The sequence below is a fragment of the Macaca fascicularis genome, chromosome 2 (assembly GCF_037993035.2).
Source record: "Macaca fascicularis isolate 582-1 chromosome 2, T2T-MFA8v1.1".
NCBI classification, from domain to species: Eukaryota; Metazoa; Chordata; class Mammalia; order Primates; family Cercopithecidae; genus Macaca; species Macaca fascicularis.
The window spans coordinates 24,379,537-24,406,864 of NC_088376.1; the positions used below are offsets into that span (position 1 = coordinate 24,379,537).

Genomic DNA, 27,328 nt, shown 5'->3' on the forward strand with positions numbered 1-27,328 from the left:
CAGTCTCCCAACTAGCTGGGATTACAGGCACGCACCACCACTCCAGCTAATTTATGTTTTTAATAGAGATGGGGTTTCATCATGTTGACCAGGCTGGTCTCAAACTCGTGACCTTAGGTGATCCGCCTGCCTCAGCCTCCCAAAGTGCTGGAATTACAGGCATGTGCCACCACGCCCGGCCTATTTATTTATTTATTTATTTATTTATTTATTTATTGAGACAGGGTCTTGCTCTGTTTACCAGGTTGGAGGTGCCAACACAGCTCACTGCAACCTCAACCTCCCAGGCTCAAGTGATCCTTCCCACCTCAGCCTCCTGAATAGCTGAATACAGATAAACACCACCACACCCAGCTAATTTTTGTATTTTTTGGAGAGATAGGGTTTCACCATGTTGCCCAGGCTGGTCTCAAACTCCTGGACTCATGTGATTGGCCTGCCTTGGCCTCCCAAAGTGCTGGGATTACAAGGATGAGCCACCGCACCCGGTCCCAAATCCACTTTCTTAAGACAAATTCTCTACCAAAGCAATAAATACTCCAAGAAGAACATCAAAAGAAATTATAGCCACTGATGGCAAAGATACTCTGCCACTCTATTAACAAAGATTCTGAAATGCAATATAAAATTAGAGCAAGAAATAGTGCCAGTAAATTTAAAACTGGGCCCTGGCCAAAGGCATTAAAGAAACTCTTTAGGCTGCCAAGTATACCACATGGCCTCTATGCCTTAAGTAAAAAGAGCAAAATTCCAATGCAGCAACACTTCGAAACATCAACACATCAAATGCAGCCAAGGCAAAGGAAGCAGACGAAGTCTAACTGAACTGCTTCAAGAAACCATAACCCAAAGAGACTATCCACAAAGAAAGCTATCACAGTAAGTGTTCTAAGCGCCATGTTATAATTGACATCCAAGTTAAATCAGCTAACAATTATATTACTTAGTTATCTCACTCCCTCCGTTATACTAGATGCAGGGAGAAGAAGTGAAAATACAGCCCTGGCTCACTTCTCCCATCCATCAAAGGTTCAAAGATTTGGCCCACCGAACATCAACTTCCTCTCACCAACCCAATCTCAGAGTTATCCTTAATTAGGTCCCAAGGCATCTCACACCTTGGCAGCAAAAGGGATGCCCTGGGGCAGACAGAAAGTGAAAGACACCTAATTAAGAACCAGGAGAGGCACTTCTGTAAGTTAAACAGTAGAGACTACCCCAAGATCAGGCAGGATACAGTGTTGCAAGAGAAGCAGGACAGAAAAGTAGCCAAGGATCCTGAAGCAAGGTGAAGCCAGGAGGAGCTACGGTGGCACACAAGAAAAGTCTGACATATCCCCCAAAATATTCTACAGTCTCTCAAAAAACAAAAACCACATTCTATTTGCCCTTCTTATTCTGTATCGAATACAATAAATGCTAGGCTAGGCTAGGCTTTCAGGAGGTGTCTAACACTGCAGAAACTTGTTAAGTCCACATCTGAAAGGAATACTAGAACTTAGGAGTTCATGTGCTGGAGATACAGAATACCTATATTTCAAATCCTAAATAAGTAAAAAATAAACACAAAATCCTAAACAATTCTGGATTTACCAAGTCTCTTCCCAAAACCCTGAGATGATGATTATTTTGTTGATAGCTTCAGACTCTGGACTATAAATACTGACTTAGAAAAGAATGAAAACATCTGCCGGGCACAGTGGCTCACACCCGGAATCCCAGCACTTTAGGAGGCCAAAGTGCACAGATCGCTTTGAGCTCAGGAATTTGAGACCAGCCTGGGCAACATGGCAAAACCCTGTTTCTACAAAAAAAAAAAATACAAAAAAAAATTAGCCAGGCGTGGTGGTTCACACCTGTAGTCCCAGCTACTCAGGAGGCTGAAGCTGGAGAATGCTTGAACCCAGGAAGCAGAGGTTGCAGTGAGCTGTGATCGCGCTACTGCACTCCAGCCTGGGTGACAGAGCAAGATTCTCTCTCAAAAAAAAAAAAAAAAAGAATTAAAACATCCATGAAAATAAAATACTACATGCCCTGCCTGCATCAATATTCAGGATAAATAAAACCTACCTCAAAAGTCCCAGCCTTTAAAAGGTTGACCTGGTCATGCTGAGAGAGATCTCTGAACCCAGGAATACGCTTTGCAAATTCCACCACTTCTTTCACCGCTGGAGTGAAGCTCATCGAAAATTCTTCCCAGATTTCATGTCCCGATTTATGAGGATCCACATAAGGAGACTTACTCATTGGACAAACCTGGTATACACAAAGCGGAAAAACTCTTAAATACTAAGAGGTGGTAAAGAAATGTCAAAAGCAGCATCTCAATTATCAGAAACCCCAACATGAATTTAACCCCCAAAACACAAGTAAAATCTACTGAAATATTAGCACTTTATCCATTTGCTGCCCACCACACTGTAGAAAGCCTCTTGGCAACCTAATATAAATAGCAATTAACTTATCATTAAAAAAACATAGCCTAAGCAAAAATACCATCTATATCAAGCTATTTCAAACACCTGTTGCACAGGTTTAAGAGTTTATTTTGTAACACTGCTGCCACCTTATGCTAGTATATGGTGTTTTATAATTTCGCAAACAAATTCACTTGTTTGATTCTCAATCTTTTATGGCAGACTGTAATTTCCATTTCTTAGGTGGAGAAATGAGACTCCGAGAGGTTTAGTGATTTGTCCAACACAGCTAGAAGTCACAGGTCTAGGCCCAAATTCACATTTAGTTAACATTTCAAAAATCCCTTATTTCTAAATAGGCAGAATTACAATGTTGTAATTTCCAAGAGGAAAAAACAGCAAGGTGTCTCGTTTTGTTAAAAAGGTCACTCACTGCCTGGCCGGGCGAAGTGGCTCACGCCTGTAATCCCAGCACTTTGGGAGGCCGAGGCAGGCGGATCACAAAGTCAGGAGTTCAAGACCAGTCTGGCCAACATGGTGAAACCCCGTCTCTACCAACAATTAAAAAAATTAGCCAGACATGGTGGCGTGCACCTGTAGTCCCAGCTACTCGGGAGACTGAGGCAGAAAAATCGCTTGAACCAGGAGACGGAGGTTGCAGTGAGCCAAGTTCATACCACTGCACTCCAGCCTAGGTGACAGAATGAGACTCAAAAAAAAAAAAGTCACTGCCCATTTGTTTCAAAAACAATGGTGTGATCACTGACTTCTACTTGTTCAATTAGGAAACAAAGACTGCACATACAGGTGTGCCTTCTAAATGAGGATTAGGTGAGGGAAAACAGGAAGCCAAGAAGTTATTTCAAAAACACCAAAAAGATGATGAAACACATTCTGTATATTCTATTAGTAAAATCAGCCTTTAAATTTTCACTAAATCCACACAAAATCTAGGAATGGGATGATTACAAAACCATGGAGAATATCATGAAATCAGAACCCAAATGTCTACAGATTTTTCCTTCATTAAGGCAGCCACTTGGCTAGGCATGGTGGCTCAAGCCTGTAATCCCAGCACTTCTGGAGGCTGAGATGGGCGAATCACTTGAGGCCAGGAATTCAAGACCAGCCTGGCCAACATGGTGAAACCTGTCTCTACTGAAAATACAAGAATTAGCCAGGCATGGTGACACACGCCTGCAATCCCAACTACTCCGGGCATGAGAAGTGCTTGAACCCAAGAGGTAGAGCTTGCAATGAGCTGAGGTCGCACCACTGCACTCCAGCCTGGGCAACAGAGCAAGACTGTCTAAAAAAACAAAACAAAACAAAACAAAAAATAAAAAAGCAACTACTTAGCCTAACAAAAGGTCCACAGAATCAAATAACTGCAAGTGACAACAAAAAATTTAATGAAGATTGAGGTAGAGTCAACTATTTTGAAAATGAAAAAGACGACTTTAATTACCTGTCAGTAGAAAATACCAAGTACTATCAAAGGACCTCATGGTTTAAACTGGAAATGGTGTGGTACTGTTGTTTTTGATGGAATTCTGGCTGAATATGAACACTGTACTTTCATGTAGAATGTCGTATTTGATGGAAAAATAGAAAAGCTTGAATGATATGACCAACATTAAGTCATCTCATAAGATGAAGTCTGAGAAAATCCTTAGAAACTAGCCTATGAAATTAAAATACTCCTAAATTTATCAAACAATAAAACATCTATGTTCTATACCCAAAGATCTTTTGGCATAAAAATGGTTTTAAAAAAAAAAAAAAAAACCTCTTTCTATAGAAATCAAAGAATTTTTAACTATGGCAAGCGAAAAGTTCAGCCCTTTGAGAAAATTCCAAAGCTAGTAAGGTACTAATTAATCAGAATGCTTAAATTTTCAAAGGGATTTCCAAGAATTAAAGGACCAATTGTGCATGAATAATATTTTACATAAAATCCTAATCCCAATCCCAGATCAATCAAATCACATGCTTTGTACCTAGCTGGGTGTGAAATTAGGTCATTCATCAAATGATGTTTATTAAAATTATTTGACCTAAAATACTGTACAAAATTAAGTCTGTAAATTCCTTAGGTTTTCTGACACCATCCCCCCAGGTTAGCATATCTCCCAAATAAAATTTTCAAAGCTTTCCCTGATACAATGTAAGCAAAAAATTGATTTCACTATACCAGATGCATTCTCCCTCCAGTGTTGCACAGGTAACTATTCTTGTTCTCATTCTGAGAAAATCCATCTATCGGAACTCTATCACATACTCTTTGAGTATAAGCATTGGAGAAGTTCATACAATGTCCATTTGCAATACAAATGGCATGCCCATTTGGGTAATGCATTATGTTCCTCCCTTTAAACTGTCCATTGAGATGCTGCTGGCTCTCACTACAGGGAAAATGGCTGCTAAGCCCATTGCCACAATGATCATGATTTAAATTATATTGCTCCATGTTCTTGGGAATCCGTTCTCCTCTCTGGGGCTGCATGCTCTCAGCTGAGTTTTCTCGCTGCTCTTGATTATACATAAAGGTATCCTTGTGAGCTCTGGTCACCATGCCAATCACTTCTTCCTTTGCGAAATCAGAAGAGGGAGGAGAAGAGCTTTTGATGTTTTCTTGTTCCAGTTGGGGCTTGGGTCGCAGCTGATCCTGAGCTGGTAAGGCTGTCTGTTCATGATGTTCTACTAATGTGTCATTTTGCAAGTGACCACTGAATTGGCTGTTCATCATGGTCTTCATCGCACTTTGCATTTCAATTAGCATCCTCTGTTTTTCACGCTTAGGAATACGACCAAACCGAACAGCTATTGAAGAAAAAGATATTTAACATCTATATTCTAAATAAGACCTGTTTTGTATAAAAGAATAACACAAAATTATCCAATAGCTATGGCCTCTAGTCATACATATAAAGAATGAGTCTACACATTTCTGGTTCACATTTTTCTAAACTTGCTGGTCTTGATACACCAAAGGAAGTAGGAGAGGGAGAGAAAATTTTCCAGTTTCCCCCAAAACAAAGTTAAGGAAATGTATCTCCTACGTATTTTATAAGCAAAGTCTAAGAAAAGAAATAGGAAATTTGGACGGGCACAGTAGCTCATGCCTGTAATCTCAGTACTTTGGGAGGCTGAGGTGGGTGGACTGCCTGAGGTCAGGAATTTGAGACCAGTCTAGCCAACATGGTGAAACCCCGTCTCTACTAAAAATACAAAAAGTAGCCAGGTGTGATGGCGGTCGCCTATAGTCCCGGCTACTCTGGAGGCTGAGGCAGGAGAACTGCTTGAACCCAGGAGGCAGAGGTTGCAGTGAGCTGAGATGGTGCCAAAGCACTCCAGCCTAGGCGACAGAGCAATACTCCATCTCCACCTCAAAAAAAAAAAAAAAAAAAAAAGAAAGAAAGAAAAAGAAAAAAGAAATAGGAAATTAGCTAATGAAAACCAGTTTGAAGCAGACCAGTATTACTACACAGCTCCTTACTAACAAAGCTGAGGACTGTTCCCAGGAAGGCATGTGATTCAGCTACATACATCCATTACCATTAATGGAATCTGGTAGGTACAAACATTCCCTGAACACCTGGCCCTTGTCAATTCATTTTTTGTAACTTTACTCTCAAGATTTAACTATTAAATTATCTGCTGTCTTCTTTTCCAGCCTCTTTAAAAAAAAATCCTTAAAAAAAATTCCGCAACCAGTAGAAATGTACTTACTGAAAAATAAACTTGGTAGATTTTAATTAAAACCAGTGAAATAACTAAAAATGAGATAAGTCATCCTCTACTCTTTTAGAAGCTAGTCTTAGGTGTCTTGTCTCCAATAATCCTATTGGAGACTAGGAGAAACAAAAGCTTCCTTCTAGTCTAGTATTTATACAGAGACAATAAAAATTCAGTATACTTGCCCAGAAAGCCTTGTTAATCTAATCGTAGCCTCTGACATTACTGCTTTCAAAAACAAACAACTTAATCATGTTTGATACTTTACCTCTACTCCTCCCTTCGCAAATGATTGTCAGTTTTATTCTTTTAGGACAATCACAATATCCATCGACTATTTTTATAGCACTAGTACTTTTAGCATTAAAAAAAAATTTTCAGGCAATTGAAAAAACATCAATTGCTGAAACTTGTTACTCAAGAAACCCTTGGCCAGGAGTGATGGCTCACACCTGTAATCCCAGCACTTTGGGAAGCCGAGGCAGGTGGATCACTTGAGGTTAGGAGTTCAAGACCAGCCTGGACAACATAGTGAAACCCCGTCTCTACTAAAAACACAAAAATTAGCCGGGTGTGGTGGTGCATGCCTGTAGTCCCAGCTATTCGGGAGGCTGAGGCAGGAGAATCGCTTGAACCAGGTAGGCAGAGGAGGTAGCAGTGAGCTGAGTAGGCACCACTGCACTCCAGCCTGGGCAACAGAGCAATACTCCATCTCAAAAAAAAACACGAAACTCCTTATTGCAATATTCTATGTCTGTATCAGTAAGATACTAGAGTAACCTAAGGAATTGCTTAAGTGGGCCTTCCCTAGATAAATACGAAGTTCATTTTTAACAATTCTTAAATAACCCTACTGGTCCCTCTGAAAACCTCATACCTGTTGTTACTTAAAACCACACACACACACAAAAAAAAAAATTATCCAAAAAATGAATAAGCATAATAGAAGAGTCCAATCTTACAATAATGTCATCCACAGATAATACTTATAGTCCCACAAATTACTCCAAATTTTATTTTGCATGAGAATAGATCATGCCAGAAGTGAGCAACTACCTCCACTCCAGACCCTAATGCTTCTTTCAATTTTGCATCTCTTTTCCATGTGTTCAGAATCTGTGCCCCAAAAGCACCTTACCATCTCAGAGCTAAGAAAGAGAGAGAATTCATGTAAGAAGAAATGAGATCCTCAGTAATGTTAAGAAATCAAAAACAAAGAGGAAAGGATTGCTATATCGAGAAAAGCTATGGTGAGGTTTGGGCTTCTGGTTAAAAACAAAATACAAGTTAAAAAACAATTTCTTTTTGGCCCAGCGCAGTGAGTGGCTCATGCCTGTAATCCCAGCACTTTCAGAGGCCAAGGCGGGCCGATCACGAGGTCAGGAGTTTGAGACCAGCCTAACCAACATGGTGAAATCCCGTCTCTCCTAAAAATTCAAAAAAATTAGCCAGGTGTGGTGGCGGGCACCTGTAATCCCAGTTACTCAGAAGGCTGGGGCAGGAGAATCACTTGAACCCGGGAGATGGAGGCTGCAGTGAGACAGAGTCTCACTGTGTCACCCAGGTTAGAGTGCAGTGGCATGATCTCACCTCAGTGCAACCTCCACCTCCTGGGCTCAAGCTATTCTCCTGCCTTAGCCTCCTGAGTAACTGGGATTACAGGTATATGCCATCATGCTCAGCTAATTTTTTTTTGTATTTTTAGTAGGTATGGGGTTTCACCAGGGCTGGTCTGGAACTCCTGACCTAAAGTGACCCACACGCCTCAGCTTCCCGAAGTGTTGGGATTACAGGCATGAGCCACCACGCCCGGCCATACAAAAAATGTTTTTAAACTCCATTGTTTCTAGGAAAAAAATAAAAAGTAATCAAATTGCATAGAAAAAAAAAATGGCTCTTTTTAGAGGTAGTAACAACCACCAAAGTTTAGCCAAAACCTGTTTCTGGGATGATATGACTTTAATCAATTTGGTGTCTTGTAAAGCATGAAAATGTGTTTTCTGCTTCACCTTAAAAGAGGGTTCTTGGTAACCGGCTTATAGCTCTGGTTCATGCTGAGGAATAAAAGCCAAGCTCCACACACTTTAGGAACACTCTTTAAACTAGGTACATACCATCTCTCGACATTCCAACAGACAGACACTTTTTAAAGCGACACTGCTGACATCTGTTCCTATTCATTCTCATTATAGAACAGTTTTCATTCTTCAGGCACTTCTTGTACTGGATGTTTTGTTGAATACTTCTCCGAAAGAAACCCTAAGAACAAAGGAAGATTTACTTACCCATTTAAAAACACCCAAATGAACTTCTTATAAACACTGTTCCCATATCTATCTAATATACATGACGAACTACAGTCCATACCAGTGTATGACTCGCTATCTGGGAAACACTATGTCTTAGGATAGAGGGAAATACAATGTTGACACACAGAATTCAATTCCATTCTGATTGGCATGAGTAACCTAACACCTACCAACCAAACAAAATTCTTCTTCCCTTTAGAGATTCTTTGCCTTACCCAAAGCACCCCTTGCAACAACCACACTACCCTGTTAACAGACCCTGTCTGCAGTCTGCACATTTTCCATCTCATACTTTTATTCACTACAAATTCCAAAACTCTTGAAGTATGAATGACTTTTTTTTTTTTTTTTTTTTTTTTGAGATAAGATCTCGTTCTGTTGCCCAGGCTAGAGTGCAGTGGCATGATCATAGCTCCCTGCAACCCTGACCTCCCTGGCTCAATCAATTCTCCAACCACAGCCTGCCAAACAGCTGGGACTACAGGCATGCGTCACCACACCCAGCTAATTTTTGTATTTTTTGTAGAAATGGGGCTTTGCCATGTTGCCGAGGCCGGTCTTGAACTCCAGGGCTCAAGTGATCTGCCGGCCTTGGCCTCCCAAAGTGTTAGAATTACAGGGCATAAGCCACCACCACTCCCAATCTGATTTTTTGTTGGTTTGTTTGCTTTCTTGAGACAGACTCTTGCTCTGTAGCCCAGGCTGGAGTGCAGTGGCACAATCTCAGCTCACTGAAACCTCCATCTCCCAGGTTCAAGGGATTCTCCTGCCTCGGCCTCCCCAGTAGCTGGGATTACAGGCACCTGCCACCATGTCTGGCTAATTTTTTGTATTTTTAGTAGAGACAGGATTTCGTCATGTTGGCCAGGCTGGTCTTGAACCCCTGACCTCAACTGATCCACCCACCTTGGCCTCTCAAAGTGCTAGGATTACAGGTATGAGCCACCGCGCCCAGTCATTTTTTTTTTTTTTTTTTAAAGAGACAGGGTCTCACTCTGTCACCCAGACTGGAGTACAATGATGCAGTAATAGTTCACTGCAACTTCGAACTCCCGGGCTCAAGCAATCCTCCTGCCTCAGCCTCCCAAGAGCTGGGACTACAGACATGTGCTACCACATCCAGCTTTTTCACTTTTTGTAGAGATGGGGTCTCCCTACGTTGCCCAGGTGGGTCTCACACTCCACCTCAAGCAATCCTCCAGCTTCGGCCTCCCAAAGAGGTAGAATTACAGGCCTGAGCCGCTGCACTCAGCCTGAATGACTGCTTAAAAGTTGACTGAGAAATATGTTTGATAACTACAATCCCCTCACTAGAATTGTGGATTACATTCATAGAAGTTGGTCTTCCTCAATCATTACCTGCTGACACTGGCAAGGCCTGTTATACATGTCAGAAGTCACTGACTACATGTCAGCAACAGGTAAGTGTTATACCACACACCAACAGAGTAGCTAACTATCCAAGGAAAGACAGTTCCCAACTAGATGGCTACAAACAGCTGCCTTTACTCCACAAACAATTCAAGTACATATTCTGTGATAGGTCTTCAAAGATCTCCAGTTTCATGGTACCAGGGAGGACAGAAAACTCAAGAATGCAATTACCAAAATTATTTTAAACTGCATTTTCCTGTTATATGACAACTAAACACATTTCCTGAATCTATGCTACGTAATCATGGGACACAACATTTTTATATTTTATTATTGTGTACTATACACTTGATTTAGATACAAGAGCTGAACTAGACACATTTAAGAGTACTGCACAGATGTGTATTTATCAAGAATACACAATCAGCTCATTCAGTTTGTGCTTTTATTTTCTAGCTATAAAATAAGAATAATAATGCCTGCCCCAATATTACTTCACATTTTTGTTAAAAAAAAAAAAATATATATATATATATATATATAGAGAGAGAGAGAGAGAGAGAGAGAGAAAGAGAGAATTTTTTTTAAACAATGAAAAAAAATGCTACATCTATAAAAAATACTGACTCGTCTTACAAAGTTACCCAGCCATTAAAAGTTAGCAAACTTGGCAGGGCGCGTGGCTCACGCCTGTAATCCCAATACTTTGGGAAGCCGAGTCAGGCATATCACCTGAGGTCAGGAGTCCGAGACCAGCCTAATATGATGAAACCCCAACTCTACTAAAAATACAAAAATTAGCCTTGAGTGGTGGCATGTGCCTGCAATCCCAGCTACTCGGGAGACTGAGACAGGAGAATCGTTTGAACCCAGGAGGCAGAGGTTGTAGTGAACCGAGATGGTGCCACTGCACTCCAGCCTGGGCAATAAGAGCTAAACTCCCTTTCAAAAAAAAGAAAAACTGGCAAACTCACAATTCATTCAGAGCCACACTTGAAAATATTTCCTCTCCCATCATGTATATTCATTATCTTGTTTACTCATCATGTCTTGCCAAACTAGATTCCTGCTTGTGGCCTCAAGTCAGAGAACAGCAAGAACATGTGTCTTTTTCACGTTAATTTTTGATACTCAGGAGAAAAGATTGTGCCAAGTTTTTTAAAAAGAGAGAAAGACTCCCTGTATACAGGTAGGGAGGTAGAGACCATCTCACTTGGAATTATTTGACCAATACTCTAATAGCAATAACTAGAAAAGAGTCAACTAAACTTACAAATAAACTAGCTTTCCCAAGGGCTCAACTTATATTCAGGATTATTTTACTCACTTGGCATTATTTCTTAAGATATCACATTTTTTTCAAGTATCTAGGAATTGTTCCCAGCTCCCAGTACCTGATGTGTCATTAAGTCAAAGTATGTGATGAAACCTAATTCAAAGTTTGGTTTAAACTAAGTTCCAACAAGGCAGGAGTAGTGCCTGGTCTGTTTTGTTCCTTGTTATTTCACTACCACCTAGAACTGTGCTTGACACATTAATGAATGAGCATTTGGTGCACTTGGTTTAACACAGTAAGTATGTTTAATTGAGACAGCAAATTTACTTTGTTCAAAATCTTAAAGAAAAAAGAAATACTTTGACTGAATTAAGACTATTTTTTAGGCCAGGTGCGGTGGCTCACACCTGTACAATCCCAGCACTTTGGGAGGCCGAGGCAGGCGGATCACAAGGTCAGGAGATCGAGACCATCCTGGCTAACACGGTGAAACCCCGTCTCTACTAAAAACACAAAAAATTAGCCGGGCATGGTGGCAGGTGCCTGTAGTCCCAGCTACTCAGGAGGCTGAGGCAGGAGAATCACTTGAACCTGGGAGGTGGAGGCTACAGAGAGCCGAGACCGTGCCACCTCACTGGGCTACAGAGACTCCATCTCAAAACACACACACACACACACACACACACAAATATTTTTCAAAACAAGTTATGCTTATACACTACATAAAATGCTTAGAACTTAAAAAGAGCAGCTGACTTCTCATTCTCTCTCAGATTATCAATTGTGGAAATTGGTAAATCTAAACCCAACTTCTTATCCCAGAATCAGTTGCTTAAAGAAATAAAAGCATGCTTTACCTTACAGCCTTCGCAAGCATGAACTCCATAGTGGAATCCTGACGCCACATCCCCACAGACTTTACACAGTAGAACCATGCCACTAAATTCTAGGACACAAAAGGACATGAAGTAAAAAGCAAGAAGAAACACTGAGTCTGTTTTCTTTCCAATTAGATATTTTATTTCATTCAACTTGTAAGAGCTTTTAAAAGATATGTATCTACTTTCATAATGTAAAAGAAAAATATTTTCAAATCAAAAGTAATCATAATTTTCTTTTCTTTTTTTTTTTTTTAAGATAGAGTCTCCCGCTGTCGCCCAAGCTGGAGTGTAGTGGCGTGATCTCGGCTCACTGCAACCTCCACACTTCCCAGGTTCAAGCAATTCTCATGCCTCAGCCCCCCAAGTAGCTGGGACTACAGGCACACACCACCATACCAAGCTTTTTTTGTATTTTTAGTAGAGATGGGGTTCTGCCATGTTGCCCAGGCTGGTCTTGAATTCCTGGGCTCTGCCCCACTCAGCCTCCAAAAATGCTGGGATTACAGGTGTGAGCCACCACACCCGGCCATAATTTTCTTTTAAACACAGCTTATGGCACTGACAAAAACACCTCACAGACCTGGATTTTTCCTTTCCTGATTTTAGAATTACACTGAAATTTTGTAAATTTATTTTTTTCCAGACCTGTCAGCATGATATAAGAAATTTTGTAAATTTAGAGTTACTTTACATCAGACATGCAACCAGAACTAAGAAACTAATTCTCTGGATAACAATTAAGAATTCAGGCAGAGAAGTCAATCAATAAAAGGTGGAAAGGGATGTCTCTCCACAGGCAGCCGTGTCAGTTTACTTCACCTACAGGGGCCAGATAGGTCCAAATCCCACTACTCATTTGGTTATCCCAATCCAACATTTCCTAATCCCAAATGTTCCCAACTCCAGTTTCACTAATGTAACCCCTTCCCACAATGAGCAAGTACTCTGTTCTAGAAACAAGACTTAGTTCTAGTAGTCCAGAAGAAAAGTAACTGTGAAATGTAGTAAAAGAGGGTACCCTAGAGGGAGCAGGGCCAGGCAGAGTACATAACCACATATCTTGCTCTGAGGCAAGAATTTGACAGCCCCTAGGTTATAACTTCTAAAATCATCGCTGATTTCTTCCCTAACTACAGATGTATGATCACCCAGCAGGGAGCGAAAACTGTACCCAGAAATATAATGGCCCCCTATATGAAAAGCAGATAAAATAAGCCCCATTTGCAACTTATGGCAGCGAGCTTTAGAAAACTAAAGTAACTTACTTGTCACACCACTATGACTTTTTGTCATGCCAGGTGCACTCGATTTGCTTGTTTTCATAGAACAATCTATTCGATCATTCTTCAGGATGCCTTCAATATTGGAGAGATCACCATTCTTGGGATTACCATTGGTATCAGAATTAGAGCTATTTGGAGAAGATGGAACAGAAGAGGAGGAGGACTGGAAACTATTCTCAGAACCCTCACTGTGACAAGAGGCAGGGCTTGAGGCTGAGCTGGAAGAACTGATATAGGCAATCACACCTCCTAGAAAATAGGAGGAAAATCACATAATTAGATACAAGATAATATGTATTTTTTATTTTTGCAAATCTCAACAGCAAAGCCATTAACTTTAGAAATAGGATACTGATGATATGAAATGTTTGCTTACACCAAAAGCAAAAAGTAAAGTATTTCCTTATTTCCCATTATTCGTCCTGCTTCCACAAAGTTCAAAGCATGTGTGACTCCCACTGATTTAAAAAGGGAGATGGGCCCAGCACACTTGCTCATGCCTGTAATCATACCACTTTGGGGGCTGAGGCGGGAGGATTGTCGCTTGAGCCCAGGAATTTGAGACCAGCCTGGGCAACATAAGGTAATGCTGTTTCTACAAAAAAATTTAAAAACTTGCTGCGTGTGGTTTGCACCCAGCACCTCTAGTAGTCCCAGTTATTCAGAAGGCTAAGGCAAGAGGATCACTTGAGCCCAGGAGTTCGAGGCTGCAGTGAGCCATGATCATGCCACTGCACTCTAGCCTGGAGACAGGGCAAGACCCTGTCTCAAAGAAAGAAAAAATTGCTGGGCGCGGTGGCTCACGCCTGTAATCCCAGCACTTTGGGAGGCCGAGGCAGGCGGATCACAAGGTCAGGAGATCGAGACCACGGTGAAACCCCGTCTCTACTAAAAATACAAAAACTTAGCCAGGCGAGGTGGCGGGCGCCTGTAGTCCCAGCTACTCGGGAGGCTGAGGCAGGAGAATGGCGTGAACCCGAGAGGCGGAGCTTGCAGTGAGCCGAGATGGCGCCACTGCACTCCAGCCTGGGAGACAGAGCGAGACTCCGTCTCAGAAAAAAAAAAAAAAAAAGAAAGAAAAAATTAAAAGTGAGAAGGATTTCACTGGCTTGGATATTCTGAGCACATGCAGACCCCTCACACCTAAAGCTTTTCATTTTCCAATCTTTTCCTAAAAGGACTAAAACACGCTCCTAAGCAACTTCATTGCTTAAACAAACTGGTCACAAAGAAATCTGGTTCTGGTCTCTTCTTTGCATCCTCTGATCTGACACAATCCTAGAAACAATGAATTTATCATTTGCCTCCCCCAACACTTGGCTAAAAGCACAGGTTAATCCAGAACAGATGTAACATTTAGAATGGTAGATAAGGGATCCTTTCATAGCCCTTGCTCCCACACCTTTCTGTTTCGGTATTCCCAGAAGACATAAGTGGCTCTACACTAACCAATCCCCAGTTAAATAGTCTCCCTTCTCTACCCCATTCTGCCATTCATCTCTAAGCAGCTCTTAAGAAATCCAGACTCACTCCTTGTTCTTCTGACTCGCTCTTTATAAAGGTGTTAATAAAGATGCTGGAAGAATGTATGCTATACCAGAATAACAGTAAGGCTGAAGCTAATTCCCTCCACACAGACTTATTCTCAAAATGTGATTTGCAATTTTATATAACCTCTACAACCCCTCTGAAAACTGGCCTTGACCTTCCTTTTTTTTTTTTTTTTGAGACCAAGTCTCACTCTGTCACCCAGGCTGGAGTGCAGTGTCACAATCTCGGCTTACAGCAACCTCCACCTCCTGGGTGCAAGCAATTTTCCTATCTCAGCCTCCTGAGTAGCTGGGACTATAGTCACATGCCACCACTCTCAGTCAATTTTTGTTTTTTTGTTTTTTTTAGTAGAGACAGGGTTTCACCATGTTGGTCAGACTGGTCTCGAACTCCTGACCTCAGGTGATCCACCCACCTTGGCCTCCCCAGTGCTGGGATTACAGGCGTCAGCCACCATGTCCGGCCTATCAATCATTTTTAAACAAAAAATCCACATAGCAAAATGTTGAGGCCAAAACAATCCCAAAAAGATAAGACATTTCCATTTTCAGGCAATTAAAAAAAAAAATTTAAAATCATTTTCAGTTTGTTATGTATTAGATATCACATATGTATTTAAGCACAAATTATATATACTGAGGCTAAAGGAAAACACAATCACAGCTCTCAAGGGGTTTGAATGCAACCCAGAAGGGAAGATGAAACAGTTGCCTACTATGCCAAAAAACATACCATGTTTTTCATCAGACACAATTTTTTTTTTTTTTTTTTTTTTGAGACGGAGTTTCACTCTGTCACCCAGGATGGGAGTGCAGTGGTGCAACTTCAGCTCATTGCAACCTCCACCTCCTGGTTCACACAACTCTCCTCCCTCAGCCTCCTGAGTAGCTGGGACTACAGGCACCCACCACCTCGCTTGGTTAATTTTTTTTCTTTTTTTTTTTAAGTAGAGACACGGTTTCACCATGTTGCCCAGGCTGGTCACGAACTTCTGACCTCAGGTGATCCGCCCGCCTCCACCTCCCAAAGTGCTGAGATTACAGGTGTGAGCCACCATGCCCAGCCTAGACACAAATTTAACATGCATAAATTCAACGATATGCACTTGATTTGTAAAGACAAAAATATCACTAATGTAGACAATTCCATCCATTGTTTTATTCATGAAGCCTATGCCTGGAATCAATCATGAGGTGAGAGGTGCAAATCCGCTCTTCCCACAGTTAGACTCGCTGTCCATATGCTCTCTTGCTATGTGCATCTCACCTTAATTAATCCTGCAATTAATATTTTTCCTGCAGCGTGGTCCCTAACTAGAAACCAACGATCTCAAAGTGTGGGCCCTGGACCAGGGGCATCGGTATCACCCAGAATCTGCTGGAAATGCAAATTATCAAGCTCAGCTCCAGATCTACTGCATAAGAAACTTTAATAAGCCCTCTTGGTGATTCTGATGCACATCCAAGTTTGAAGAACACTGCCACAAGCCAACAACTTCATCTGTGCTCCCTGGAAGACAAAGTGACCAAGGGCAGTTTTCACCTACCGTTCATTTTAAAATCTAAAAACTCCAAAACTACCAACACAAGAAGAAAGATTCCCAACTTATTTTCATCACCCAGAGAAATTATGTAAAATACATATCCTCAAAACTAGCTGGTGCTTTTTCAGAATACATGTTTCCAAGGCCCTACGCAGACTGGAGAACACATCCTCAGGAATGCGCATTTTTAACAAGCTCTCCAAGCAATTATTTGCACACTGAAGTTTAAAAATGGCTACAATCAGTGAATTCAAACCAAATTAGCCCAGTTTTAAAGACTGATATTTTCATTGACACAACCGCCAGAGTATCATTAATACCCTGTGAATCCAAAGAGAAACCAATTTAACCTGGAAACCTAGCCAGTGTCATGTTATTGGGGAAAACCATTGTGCTGTCTTTATAAAACTTTAGAGATCTTAAGTCCACATTAACAATTCCAGGTATTAGCACACGGCTACTTTTTTCACAGTTGTCTCCACTCACAATAGGACACTTTACAAATATTCTTAGTCCTCAATGAAATTCCAAAAGATCTCACAGCTATTTGTCTTCTCTAAAATAATGTCTTAGGTACTAAATTCACACCTAACATCTCAGGAAAATAAAAGATAAGAAAGTGATGTTTTTGCTTGGAAGTAAGACTTTCCTGGGCCCGCATTTTCAGTCATTTATGTTCACAAGATCTGCTGACTACCTTAGCTAAGAAATTCACTTTTAGAAATTAGACCTGGCAGGGCACAGCGGCTCACGCCTTTAACCCCAGCACTTTGGGAGGCCGAGGCAGGCGGATCGCCTGAGGTCAGAAGTTAGAGACCAGCCTGACCAACATGGAGAAACCCCATCTCTACTAAAAATACAAAAACAGCAAGGCATGGTGGCACATGCCTGTCATCCCAGCTACTGAGGAGGCTGAGGCAGGAGAATCGCTTGAACCTGGGAAGTGGAGGTTGCGGTGAGCCAAGATGGCACCACTGCACTCCAGCCTGAGCAACAAGAGCAAAACTCTTCAAAAAAAAAAAAAAAAAAAGGAAAAGAAAAGAAATTAGAGCTATGCAGATGGCTCAAAAATTGGTTGCAAGCATTGATGGTAATTAATTAACTAAAAAACAATTTCCTTTGCAAAAGCTTCAATATCCAACCTAAAAGAAATTACTGGGCTATTATCAATCCAGTTAAGATCCAATTCCTGTCTTAAGAAAACAAGCATTTGTGCCAGGCACCAGAAAATCAAAGAGGATCCATCTAGAAACAGCTGCATTCTCCTCACAAGACCTTCAATATTGATTTAGTTGTCTTAGCATCTATTCTTGCTACTAGACACCCATCTATGAACCTGACTGATAGCAAACCAAATGGGTTAAATTTTAATTTCTTAGAAGATAAGGAGTACATCTAGTAGTTCCTCAACCTAATGAAGAAAGGAAAGTGAAACTATAAGTTACCAAGTACCTGCTGGATGTCAGGAATAAACGACACAATTTCATCCTCACAAGAACTCTGTGAATTAACTGTCATTAACTCATTTTTGTAAACAAGGAGCTCAGAGAGGATAAGTCAGCCACTAAGTGGCAGGCCAGAGTTTAAAGTCAAGGTTGTCCAATTCCAGAGTACAAACTTATTTGGTCAGAAGAACTGAGCAAGCAAGTCACTTTCAATCTTTCTAAACCTGAGTCATCTTCTATAAAATTGGAACATCTGCCACTTACTACAAGACTGAAATGAAATGGTGTTCATAAGGATTATTAAAGTGCTTTTTTCATATACTGTTTTTGATGATAAAGTAAGAATAGTAAAAATCCCTGAACTAGCAAGTCCCAACACCTCCAAGAAACAGGCAGAATGTATGTACCTCTTTGAAACCTTGAGCTAAAATTAGCTGAGGCAATCTTCTCTATTTTCAGTTGAAAGGGACCCTGGACCTGGGCCAGGTTCCCAGGCTAGGGCTTACCCAGTGGTCAACTTCAGACAAGCCAAAAGTCAATATCCAATTTTGTACTTCTAGGAAGCACTGATATTCCAGCAAATATTCGAGTCTTTTTACTCATTTTCTAGACTTGTCCATCATCTAAACCCTCCCACTCCCACTGTCCACCAACCTGGAGAGTATGTTTGACTTCAAGTCATGACTGTACTTTTTTGCCCTGTGGCTTAGAACAAAACATTTTATCACCAAGAAGCTTTAGTTTCCTCACTTTAAAAGTGTTACAAATAATTCCTACTCAAAGGGTGGTAGAGTAGATCTAATTGAGGCATTAAAATTACAATTGTGTCCTGGGTGTCAGGGCTCCAGAGAGCAGCACGGTCCTTTCCCTAAAATGCCTTACAAACCAACTGGGGAAACACCCATGTTATCAGGAGCAATGTTTCATACAAACAATTTATACAAACGATTGTGAACTGCTGAAGATCATACTAAAGAGGGCAGAGATCAACAGGGGTAAACACATCCAAGGTGGCAATATCTAAGTGGGGAATTGAAGGGTGTGTAAATTACCAAATGATGTTATCACATAAGAGACATTTTTTTAAATGGGGTGACACAAAAATAAATGGTGTGGGTGTTTTTTGTTTTTTATTTTTTGAGACAGAGTTTCACTCTGTTGCCTAGGCTGGAGTGCAATGGTATGGTCTCAGCTCACCGCAACCTCCGCCTCCTGGGTTCAAGCGATTCTCCTGCCTCGGTCTCCCAAGTAGCTGGGATTATGGGTACCCACCACACCCGGCTAATTTTTGTATTTTAGTAGAGACAGGGTTTCACATGTTGACCAGGCTGGTCTCGAACTCCTGACCTCAAGTGATCCGCCCACCTCAGCCTCCCACAGTGCTGGGATTACAGGTGTGAGCTACCGCGCCCAGCCAAATGGGTCTTATTTTATAAAACAGAGTTATTTTAATCTCCATGTAAATTACTGGAGAAGGAGGTCAAGGTGTAATCTGATGTCTGGAAATAAGTCAGCATGACTAAAGAAAGGACTGATGAAGGCCCTGCAGATGACTATCCTTTTCCACCAGCTATAACCTACATATATCACTGCAAATTGAGTGGGGATCCATACACATGCAGTATCTCCTTCACCCTCAAGAAGACAGGACACTAAGTTGTACATAAATCTTCAAATATTATGCAGGCTAAAATATATTATAGCACAGTAGTTAACAGTTTGTGTTCCCAAGTAAACTTCGTGGATTCAAATTCTGGCTCTACTACTTGCCTAGGTAAGTTATTTAGCTTCAATTTACTTAGCTCCTCATCATTAAGATGGTGGGAACAGCATCTTCCTTCATGGAATTAACGTGAGGAACACATGTAAAGGGCCTGGCACATAAGAAGAAGCTGATGATTTTTTTTTGTCATCATTATACTAGAAGAGGTCCATAAAAACGGTTCAAACCAAACTAACCCTCCCTACACATTCTTCACCTCATTTTTTAATGTGTCTTAAGGATTCAGTAGTTTCTTTTTGGTTATTTCCACACTCCTTTTTGAATCTCTTAACCGTACTGACCAGTCAAGCAACTTCTTACTTCAATTCTGGCTTTTCCTCACTCCAAGGAAAGATTTCTTTGCCCCACCTCTACAATTGTTTTCCAAGTTTTTCGCTCCATTATTTTCACACATTACTCATGGGGCGAGCAGACATAGAGATGTCATGAAGGACAGTAAGATTACATGATCACTGGTTGAATGTTTGTCAAATGACACCAAACTAGACGGAAGGGTAGAGGTGTGCCACACAGCACTGAATCTGGCCCCACCTTGGTCAATGTTTACAAAAATTCAAAAGTTAAAAGGCTTTTTTTTTTTTTTTGAGACGGAGTCTCACTCTTGCCCAGGCTGGAGTGCAGTAGTGCGATCTCGACTCAACCGCAACCTCCACCTCCCAGGTTCAAGCTATTCTCCTGCCTCAGTCTCATTGAGTAGCTGGGATTACAGGAGCCCACCACCATGCCCGGCTAATTTTTGTCCGTTTAGTAGAGGACAAATGTTGGTCACGCTGGTCTCGAACTCCTTACCTCAGGAGATCCGCCTGGCTCAGCCTCCCAAAGTGCTGGGCTTACAGGCGTGAGCCACTGCGCCCGGCCAGTTAAAGTGAATTCTTATTAGACCTCCCACTTACAGACAGATGGTAGAAACTGTAAATATGGTGGGTAGCAGCTTGTAACAGCTTTGAACTTAAGACCAAATGAACAAGAGTAATTTTAAGAACGATCACTGTAAATTCCTACACTTCAGGTCATGCAATTATCTGCACAATGAATGAAATCTAACTTCATAACAGTTCACATGAAAGGTCCTAGTTGATTGCAAGGTTACTGTGAGTCAGCAAAGCAATAGGCCAAAAAAACTAAGCCTGCCAGGGAATTCATTTGCAGCACGATCCAAGACAAAGAGGGCAACTTGGAACTTGATAATTATCCAGCCACTTCCACAAGAGCCTGTTCACTTCTGGGTGCTCCATCCCAAAGGGCAACAAGGATGATGAGTGATCTGAAAAAACAACGCTGGGCAAGGACCAAGAGATGAGAACTGCAAATCCAAGAACTGAAGGGGGAAGGGGATGGTCAACACCCATCCGGAGGAATTTTTATAATGTGTAGCTCCACAAGGCAAGATTTTGAACAGCGAAGTACTGGAAAAGGGCTCAAACCAGAAAAAAATTCCTAATTGAGCCAGCCCTCATGAGGCTACTAAAGCTACTAGAATTCATGCTAAAGGGTAGAAGAGGTTCACCCTGATCACCTCTAAATTCTAACACGTATAAGTTTAGTTCTATGATAAACTCGTAAAATTTTTAAAAATGCCCTCAAAGACTAAGTAGGTCCGTTAGGTAATTAAAACACAATTAGATCCAGATTTTTGTGAGGCAGGTAAAAAAAATAAGTAAATTTAAAAATAATTAAACAATTTGAAAATGACTATTTTTACTCTTGGTGAAAAGTTCACAATACACTTGTTACCGAGGCAAGATTCTTAGAGGCGCATTATAACTCAAAAAATAAAACAAAAGCTGGCTGTTTCCATAACCTCACTTACTTCAGCTCTGCTCCATCATTTGGGGCACACAAAAGGAAGAAAGGGCACCCTATTGTTCTGTTGCAATGTAACAAAATGTGACAAGAAAAACATTTATAAAGCCAAATTCTCTTGATCAGATTCAGGAAAATTCAGCGACCCACAGATTGTTTTGTTTTGTTTTTCTTAAATGAAAACTGGCCAGTTTTACATATAGTGTTGGAGTCACCTACGATCACCTGAGTCATCCTGACCATACGTGAGCTGCACGCTCAGCTCCGGGTATGACCCGTTTACAGGAAAATTTCAGCCCAAGGGGATGTGGAAGCAGTTTTTAAGACTGTGGGTGTGTGAGACAGGCCTAGAGGAAACGGGTTTTTTTGGTAAACAGTGAGGCGGCATCCTAACAAGGGCGGTGCTACCCAGTCTGCGGGGCATCGCTTGGGATCGAAGCACCTCGCAGCTCCTTCGAGCGTATCCCTTCGGGAAAACCCCAAGCCTTCCCCGAGGCGCCTCCTCCGGCCTGCAGCACGCCCTCGCCCCGCACTTCCTCCTCAGAATCTGCAAAGTGTACAGCTACCAGCTCGTCAGGCGCCGGTTCGTTTGTTTCGCGCGGGGTCCGCGCCTTGGGGGTCACCTCGCGAAAAAAGCTTGCAGCGCCCGGCGCACTGCGGTGTCAGCGCCCGCGTCGGGGCCCCCTCGCCGCGGGGCTCAGCGGGTGCGCACGCGCGGCCTCCTCCGCAGTGTGCAACCCCGCGGGGGAGGAGGGAATCGCGGCGACGTCACTACCCCGAGGCTTCCAAAGGGGCGGAGCCTCCCGGGAGGCTGCGGCGCTCCCAGGCAGCGCGCGCGCGCGCGCGCCCGCCCCCACGTGTCCCTGCGGCCCCGGGGAATGTGGGTCAGGGAGCCGACCGGCCTCACGTGTCCCCGCCCGCCGCCGCCGCCTCAGCGCCCATTATGTAATGCCGCGTCACGCGCCCGCCCAGCCAACCGGCGCCCGGGCGCCGCCGAACGTAAACACAGCGCGCACGTGGCTCGCGAGGCCGGGCCATGTGAGGGGGGGGCCGGGTCGGGCGCCGCCGGGCCGCGCTGCGGCTTTGCAGGGAGACGGGAGGGCGGGCGCGGGGCGGCCAAAGGGGCGATGGAAACTGAGCCAGAGGCGGACACGCGGCGCGCAGCAGCCCACGCCGCCCCACCGACCCTGGGGACACCCCCTGCCGCCGCCCCCAGAAGTGCCCCGCGGGCTCCGAGCGCTCCCTCCGGCCATCCCCCACCCGCCGCAGTCCGGCTCTTACCCGCATTCACCTCCATGGTGTCCTCGCGGAGGGGGCCGGGGCCTCCCGCTTCCCGCAGAGGGGGCAGCGCCGCCGCCGCCGCCTCAGCGCCGCGCCGCCCCGGGCTGGAAGCAACGGTGGTCGCGGGGCCCCTTCATGGGCAGAGCGGGTGGGGCTCCCGGGCCCCAGGTCGCGCAGCGCACAGCAGGCTGCAGCCAGAGAGGGTGGCGGCGGTCGGCGAGCGGCGCTCCTCCCGGGGTCCCTGACAACAAAAGCGGCGGCGCGGCGGCTTCCTGCAGCCAGCGCACCGCGGCGGCGAGGGCGGCTGACGGGGAGGGCAGCAGCGACCATGTGACCCGCGCACACACCCCCTCCCTCCGCCCGCCCTCGGCCGGCCGCTGCGGCGACTCCGCCCCGCCGCTCCCCTCCCTTCCTCTCTCCCTCCCTCTCTCCCTCTTTCCCTCCCGCTCTCCCTCTCTCCCTCTCTCCCGCTTCCCGGCTCCCTTTTTCTCCTGCGCTTCCCCTTTCTCCCCTTTTACTTGCTTAGCCCCTCCTCTTCCTTCGTTTTTCCCCTCCGCGCCGTAAACCTCTTATCCGTTTCCCTCAGCCGCATATTCCTCCCCTCCTCCTCCTCATCTCCCCCCTCCTCCCGGCTGCTCTTCCCGCCTCTGGCCGCGGCCCCCTCCACGACCTGCTCCCCAGCCCTGCCCCCCAACCTGGTGGCTCCCAGGTCAGAGCGGTGGCTTGGCGCCGAGCAGAGGTGCTTCCCAGGAACCCGGCTGACTCGGGCTTGCTCAACCCCTGCGCCCCCCGGCCCCGCTCCCACCCTACCGACCTCCAAACGGTGGTCTTTGAGGGCACAGACCCTTCCCTTTCTCTCTCCACCCTGTACGTGATTTTATCCAATCTCATAGCTTAAGTAGACCTATGTTCTGGTGATTCCCAGATTTATATTTCAAGGCGAGACCTCTCCTAATCTCCAGATTCTTACATCCAGCAGCCCGTTTGATGATGCCCCTTTTTTGCATCTCAGATTTTAGACGGGTGTACGCGTGTGTCCGAACTCAGCTAATGTGCAGTCAAGATCTGGGCATTTCACCTTGAATGTAAATTTCAGATCAAAAGAAAAAAGCTAGAAACAAATTGTATGCGTGCTGAGGTGAATTCTGAGGAAAGTGCATTGATGCCCGCAATTTAAACGCATTACTAAAGTAAGATGGGCTAATAGAAGCTTGAGTAGATGATATAGTAAGATGTTAAACTTAGGCAATGGGGATATGGATGTTCCTTGTAAAATTCTTTCGTTTTCTCTGAAATTTTTCAGTATAGAATGTGGGGGAAATGTCACGTGGAAGACGTAATTACATGTGCAACACCCTATTTCGCCACCCCCAGGTTTCTTCACCGTATCAATATTTACTATGTTGGTAAATCTGCAAGTTCCTGAAGACAGCAAAATTATGTTTCTCTCCTAACATTCTCTCTCACTGCCTTTTATTCTCCGTTCAATCCATTAGCAAATCTGAGCTCTTCTACCTTCAAAATATGTTCAATCCGTGTTTCTCACCGTTGGGATTGCGAGAGCAAACCATTGTCTCTTCCCTCAGCTACTGCTCTGGTTCCCTAACTAGGAGAGTGCTCCTTGGGTCCTCCTACAGTCAGCGTGTTATTTTTAAAATGTAAATAAGATCTGATTACTCTGCTCAAAAGCCTCCAATGGCTTCGTGTTACACTTTGAAAAAATTCAGCCTCTTACCCTGACCTGCTTCGCCCTGCACAGATGTGGGTCCTGCTTCTCTTTCCAAGGCTTTCTTGATACCCAAACCCTTCTAAACACAGTTCCCTAACCACGTAGCCCTCTATTCTTCCCTGCCTCTGGAATTTATCACCCTCATGTGATGCTGATGAAGGAGTTCCCCAAGGCCACACTTCGTAGCTTGCTTGCATTTTCATTTTCATGTATCAACCATCATCTACTTCTACACAGGTAAAATGAGGTTAATATGAACAGTCTAGAAGGCAGAAAAGAAATCATAAAAGAGGATACCACTCTAAAAAGGCTATATAGTGTGTGATTGTAACTATACGACATTCTAGAAAAGGCAACTGGGCCGGGCGCGGTGGCTCAGGCCTGTAATCCCGGCACTTGGGGAGGTCGAGGCGGGTGGATCACCTGAGGTCGGGACTTCAAGACCAGCCTGACCAACATGGGGAAACCCCGTCTCTACTGAAAATACAAAATTAGCCGGGGTGGTGGCGCATGCCTGTGATCTCAGCTACTCCGGTGGCTGAGGCAGGAGAATCGCTTGAACCTGGAAGGCGGAGGTTATGATGAGCCGAGATCGCGCCATTGCATTCCAGGCTGGGCAAAAAGGGTGAAACTCCGTCTCGAAGAAAAAGAAGAAGGAAAAGAAGAAAGGGCAAAACTGGAGACAGTAAAAAGATCAGTGGTTACTAAAGGCTAGAGGGGAAGGAGGGATGAATAGAGCACAGAGGATTTTTAGGGCGGGGAAAGTATTCTGTATGATACTATAATGCTGAATACGTGTTTTTATACATTTCTCCAAACCTGTAGAACCTACAGTGTCAAGAGTGAGCCCTAGCTGGGCACAGTGGCTCACACCTGTAATCCCAGCACTTTGGGAGACTGATGTGGGAGGATCATTGAGCCCAGGTATTGGAGACTAGCCTAAGCAATATGGCAAAACTCCGTCTCTACAAAAAATACAAAAATTAGCTGGGTTTGGTGGTGTGCACCTGTAGTCCCAGCTACCCAAGAGGCTGATGCAGGAGGATCTCTTGAGATGGGAGGTTGAGGCTGCAGTGAGTCATGCTCTCCCCAGTGCATTCCAACCTGGGTGACAGAGCGAGGAGACCCCGTCTAAAAAAAAAAAAAAAAAATGTAAGCTATGGCTTTGAGGCCGGGCGCGGTGGCTCACGCCTGTAATTCCAGCACTTTGGGAGGCCGAGGAGGGCGGATCACCTAAGGTCAGGAGTTCGAGACAGCCTGACCAACATCGAAAAAACTCTGTCTCTACTAAAAATACTAAATTAGCCGGGTGTGGTGGCACATGCCTGTAATCCCACCTACCAGGGAGGATGAGGCAGGAGAATCGCTTGAACCTGGGAGGCCGAGGTTGCGGTGAGCCGAGATCGCGCCATTGCACTCCAGCCTGGGCAACAAGAGCGAAACTCCGTCTCAAAAAAGTAAAATAAAATAATAAACCATGGCTTTGAATGATATATCAGTGTAGGTTCATTAGTGATGACAAATGTACCACTGTGGTACAGGATGTTTGATAGTGGGAGAAGCTGTGCGTTTGTGGAGGTAGGAGGTGCTTGAGAACTCTGAAGTTCACAGTTTTGCCATGAACTGCTCTAGGCCCGGCGCGGTGGCTCACGCTTGTAATCCCAGCACTTTGAGAGGTCAAGGCAGACGGATCTCTTGAGGCCAGGAGTTCAAGACCAGCCCGGCCAACATGGCAAAACCCCGTCTCTACTAAAAATACAAAAATTAGCCGGACGTGGTAGCGCACACCTGTAATCCCAGCCACTAGGGAGGCTGAGTCACAAAAATCCCTTGAACGCAGGAGGCAGAGTTTATTGTAAGCTGAGATCATGCCACTGCACTCCAGCCTAGGCAACAGAGTGAGACTCTGTCTCAAAAATAAGTAAATAAATAAATAAGACTATTTAAAAATGTGTAAGAGGTTACCACTATTTAAATTTGAAAAGAAGAATGTAAGTGAAAAACAGCCATTGCAAAGGATACAAGACCCTCTCTTCGATGATAATGCCTGTAAAATAATATCAGTGTCTATGAGCGTTTTTTAGAGGCTGTCTTCTTCCTATGAGACTTTGCAAGTAACTAGCAGAGGCTATAGAGCTATAACCCAAGTCAGTCACCAGCCACACCACTGGCCACTGGAAATTCGCTGGGCCCCCTAGTGACAGAGGAGGATGCTCAGCAGCATCCTCTGGTTGGGCTGTACCCAGCGTGCTGTAGCTGCAGTGGAAATTGCATTGTGTTGCTGTCATTCCAAGGAGCCTCATTTATTAATCCTGTGGTGTCTATGGCTCAGTCTGTTGGGATTCTCAGAATATTCATAGTAGATTTCTGCCTACTCCACCTTCCTCATTCTGACCAAAATAACGTTGAATGAAGTGACTGTGTCTTCAAAAATTATCTGTTAAAAATGCAAATTACTTCCTGGGAAAGCTACCTCATTAGCCCTTACATACGATTAACAGAGCCTGCAAAACAACACAAGATAGGTCCATCTAGATGTGAACAAAAGGAAGAAGAGCCTAAATATTAGAGTCTTCTTATCCCAAACTCAATTAAGATAGGCCAAGTGGCGCACTGGAGTATGAGGACCTAGATGAAGGAGGGGCATTAGGAAAAAGAGAGAAAGACGGAGTCTATTAAAGATAAGGCCAATTAAAAACATTTAAGGTCATTCCTCATTTTAAAGTGTTCCAGTGAGTCCTGCTAGTTGCTAATACCGAAACATCATGCCGCTTAAACTGCCTTTTCTGTGCCCTAGAGCAGCAGTTCTCGAACTTTTGATCTCAGAACTCCTCTCCACTCTTAAAATTATTGAAGACCACAAAGTGCTTTTTTTGTGGACTATATCAAGATCTACTTATTAGAAATGAAAACAG

At 43.7% G+C, this 27,328-nt stretch overlaps 1 protein-coding gene across 3 annotated transcripts in view; it reads right to left on the reverse strand.

Annotated features, from left to right (window-relative positions):
• Positions 1-22,990, reverse strand: part of NR1D2 (nuclear receptor subfamily 1 group D member 2) — a 36,318-nt gene extending 13,328 nt beyond the window's left edge. Inside the window, exons 1-7 of one of the 3 annotated variants that reach the window (XM_045387032.3) lie at positions 22,685-22,990; positions 16,096-16,338; positions 13,261-13,527; positions 11,972-12,060; positions 8,270-8,414; positions 4,612-5,240; positions 2,071-2,256 (exon numbers count right to left, since the gene is read on the reverse strand). In XM_045387032.3, coding sequence (XP_045242967.1) covers positions 2,071-2,256; positions 4,612-5,240; positions 8,270-8,414; positions 11,972-12,060; positions 13,261-13,318 — 1,107 coding nt within the window. In that variant the 5' untranslated portion in view covers positions 13,319-13,527; positions 16,096-16,338; positions 22,685-22,990. The remainder of the gene's footprint in view (positions 1-2,070; positions 2,257-4,611; positions 5,241-8,269; positions 8,415-11,971; positions 12,061-13,260; positions 13,528-16,095; positions 16,339-22,684) is intronic. The other 2 variants (XM_005545642.4, XM_074030895.1) reach the window with 2 other exon arrangements.
• Positions 22,991-27,328: the final 4,338 nt, after the last annotated feature.